The 2,960-nt window shown below is 34.9% G+C and overlaps 1 protein-coding gene across 1 annotated transcript in view; it reads left to right on the plus strand.

The window, feature by feature from the left end:
* Nucleotides 1–1,134: 1,134 nt before the first annotated feature.
* The window catches only part of LOC117121797 (microfibril-associated glycoprotein 4-like), an 11,118-nt gene continuing 9,292 nt past the window's right edge, over nucleotides 1,135–2,960 (plus strand). Inside the window, exon 1 of the mRNA XM_033267113.1 lies at nucleotides 1,135–1,250. Coding sequence (XP_033123004.1) covers nucleotides 1,166–1,250 — 85 coding nt within the window. The 5' untranslated portion in view covers nucleotides 1,135–1,165. The remainder of the gene's footprint in view (nucleotides 1,251–2,960) is intronic.

Genomic DNA, 2,960 nt, shown 5'->3' on the forward strand with positions numbered 1-2,960 from the left:
GCCTGTTACGACACTGGCTAACACGCCAATCATCACCCCCAATGAAAAATATTTTTCTACGCCACTGATTATGTCTTTTCTTAAGCTGTGTTAACCAGTTTATACGTTTGTTATACATTGCTATTCAGTTCTAAAAAGTTCTTGCTCAGTTTTTATTCAGATCTATTCCTTTCTACTACATTGTCAGTATGTTCAGTCCGTTTTAGTCATATCAGCTCGTTTGTATTACATTTAGTCAGATCTACTCGTTTCTACTACTACACATACATTAGTAGACCTATATTATTTTACCATGAAGCAAATGCAAGTGCTCTCAACACTAAATAATGAATGTTGGTTTCCTGCAATTGATAGTAGAAGCAGGGAATATGAAGAGATCAGAGAACGTGAAGAAAAAGAAAAACAGAGGTAGATGGGCCAGCATCGTCATCAGCAGGAAAATCATCAATGTATTTCTTTGAGGTTCCTCTCCCTTGCCTCTTCTGTTTCCTTGGCAGGTTTAATAGCAAGTACTGAATCAAAATGAGAACGGGCTAGATATGGTCTTATTACAGCAGATCGGACTGGAACATGACCCAGATCCCCGTTCTCAACGTGTTAAAGACTGCCTGAGAACGCAGTGCAAACGGGCAAGACTGCAGCATTAACTGGTTTGAACGGACACGTCGTAGTGCGAACCGTGTAGAAACGTCCTAGAACGGGTTGAAACTTACTGTAAACGGGGTTAAACAGGTTGAGGACGGATTAGAACTTATTAAGAATGGACTACAAACGACATTGAGCGTAACGTCTTCCCGTTTTAAACGTTGTGCAAACGTACAAACCGTCTGCAATCGTAATGGACTTACTTCAAACTGTGTTGTGTCGTAGTAAGCCAAAATTGCACGTTTGAACCCGTCCTCATCCCGTTTCATGAAATTTGACAAAATTTTAGTATTTTTGATAAATTATACCTCACTGAAATAATTATTCAACTGCACGATTCCGATTATAAAATATAGTGGATAACTTGTTATCTTCATGCAACACCTAATGCAATGACGTTTTGTCCTTGGCGGCGTCTTATGTTGTTCGGCTTATAATTACTGTAAGCCTAACAATACAAGAGGCTACCATTTGTATGAGTACCACATCTGTGAATGGTTGTGCGTTATCAATCTCGAATATGAAGTGTTTTTATAAGATGTTTTACGGAATCGGAATCATTCTTAAAATCGCCGTTTTGATGAGCAGCATTTCTGTTGCTTCAGGTAATATGCTTATTTCGGCAAAACAGTTTAATGCTGTGTTATGTATTAAACCCGTAGTACTGATTCCCTAATTCATGTGCAATTTTAATATTTTTGTTTTCGGACTGCAATTTGATATTTTCTGTATTTTTGATATTAAAATTCAATTCAATTTATTGTAAATGTAATTTTTAGAATAATAATAATTATTTTAATTAATATATAATATTTTAATAATGTAATGAGTAGTAGGCCTAGCGTAACAATTTTGTTTATCAACTTTTAATTTCACAAATTTAAATTATAGCCTTATAGTGTGTATTTTTAAATATTTTATCTTCTGCATTTTGTAATTTGATGTTTGTTTGGTGTAGTATTTTTTGATCTGTTTGGTGTTAATGTATTTTCTAATTGTTTATACCAGATTCAAGGAATTCTGTTTTGGTATTTTTGGTACAGAACATAACGCCGTGTCTTATCTTATCTTAATGTAAAAGTGAAACACACAAGGCCTGCCTGTGTTGCTCTCACAACCAAATACCATTGCTGTCCTGAGATTTACTCAATTCTGTCCCAAGATGTTCAACTTTATGTTGGTTAAAGTTAAATTTCCCAGCTTACTGAAAGTGACGAATTTACGTACCTTTTAAAGATGGGAAATTATAATTGAAAATGTATATAATGTGTCCGAATGCTCAAAATGGATTCGAATATGCTCTAACTCCCCATGCATAGTGTCGAAGCACGAGAGCTCCCCCGCCCCGGCCGGTAATTCAACCCCTGAATATCAATTCACGAGAAAGGCGGCAAAACCAGACTAAGAATTATAATCTAATCAGCCTGTTTTCGTTATTACCGGTATCTCATCAGCCTGTTTTCATTATTACACTGACCAAAGCACTGTAGTGACAGTGGTATGTTCGTTCCTTTAGGACTTCCTTTATTAAATGGATTATGAATTAGTCAGTGAATGTGTTTATAGGTATTGGAGTCGGTTAGCTAACTCTCGCAATAGTCTTCTGCGACTCTTTATGAACAATTTATTTATGCATTATTTTTCTATTTTAGAAATGAAATGAGCTATTGTACTAGCTGCGATGTAGACATTTTATTTATTTGACTTATTATTTATTTTATGTTTCTGTACTATGGACTGGTATAGTCTGAAATAAAAGTATTACAATTACATTTTAGTTTTGTAGGAAATATTTTTTAAATTTTTATTTTCATTATTCGGGGTTCGTCGGGGTGAAACAGCTAATACCCCCTTCGTAGTAAATGTCAAAATTGCACGTTTCAATACATCCTCATCTCGTTTAAAGAAATTATCAGAACGGACAAGAACGTCTTCGAACTACAGTACACCTGTCTCTTATACACATCTAGATGTGTATAAGAGACAGGTTTGGGACTATTATGTGTTTAAATAACTTAAAAGGATAAACCTTAAAAAAATCCCTAAAAAATATTTTTGTGTTTTTAATTCTAATTTCATCGGAATTGATGAAAACTCCCTGAAAAGTGCAATTTATAGAGGAAATTGGCCTACCGTAACAAGAAATGCGCGCAAAGAATTTGAGAATTTTAGGCACTTTCAGAGGATGCATTGTCAAGGGGTGGGGAAAGATTTTCCAAAGATGGATATTTTCACCTTGTGCCCCGGTGTTTTTAATTCTAATTTCGTTGGAATTGATCAAAACTCCCTAAAATGTGCAATTTTTAGAGGAAATT

This window comes from Anneissia japonica, unplaced genomic scaffold (assembly GCF_011630105.1).
Source record: "Anneissia japonica isolate Jap-2015-1 unplaced genomic scaffold, ASM1163010v1 scaffold287909_len199859_cov185, whole genome shotgun sequence".
NCBI classification, from domain to species: domain Eukaryota; kingdom Metazoa; phylum Echinodermata; class Crinoidea; order Comatulida; family Comatulidae; genus Anneissia; species Anneissia japonica.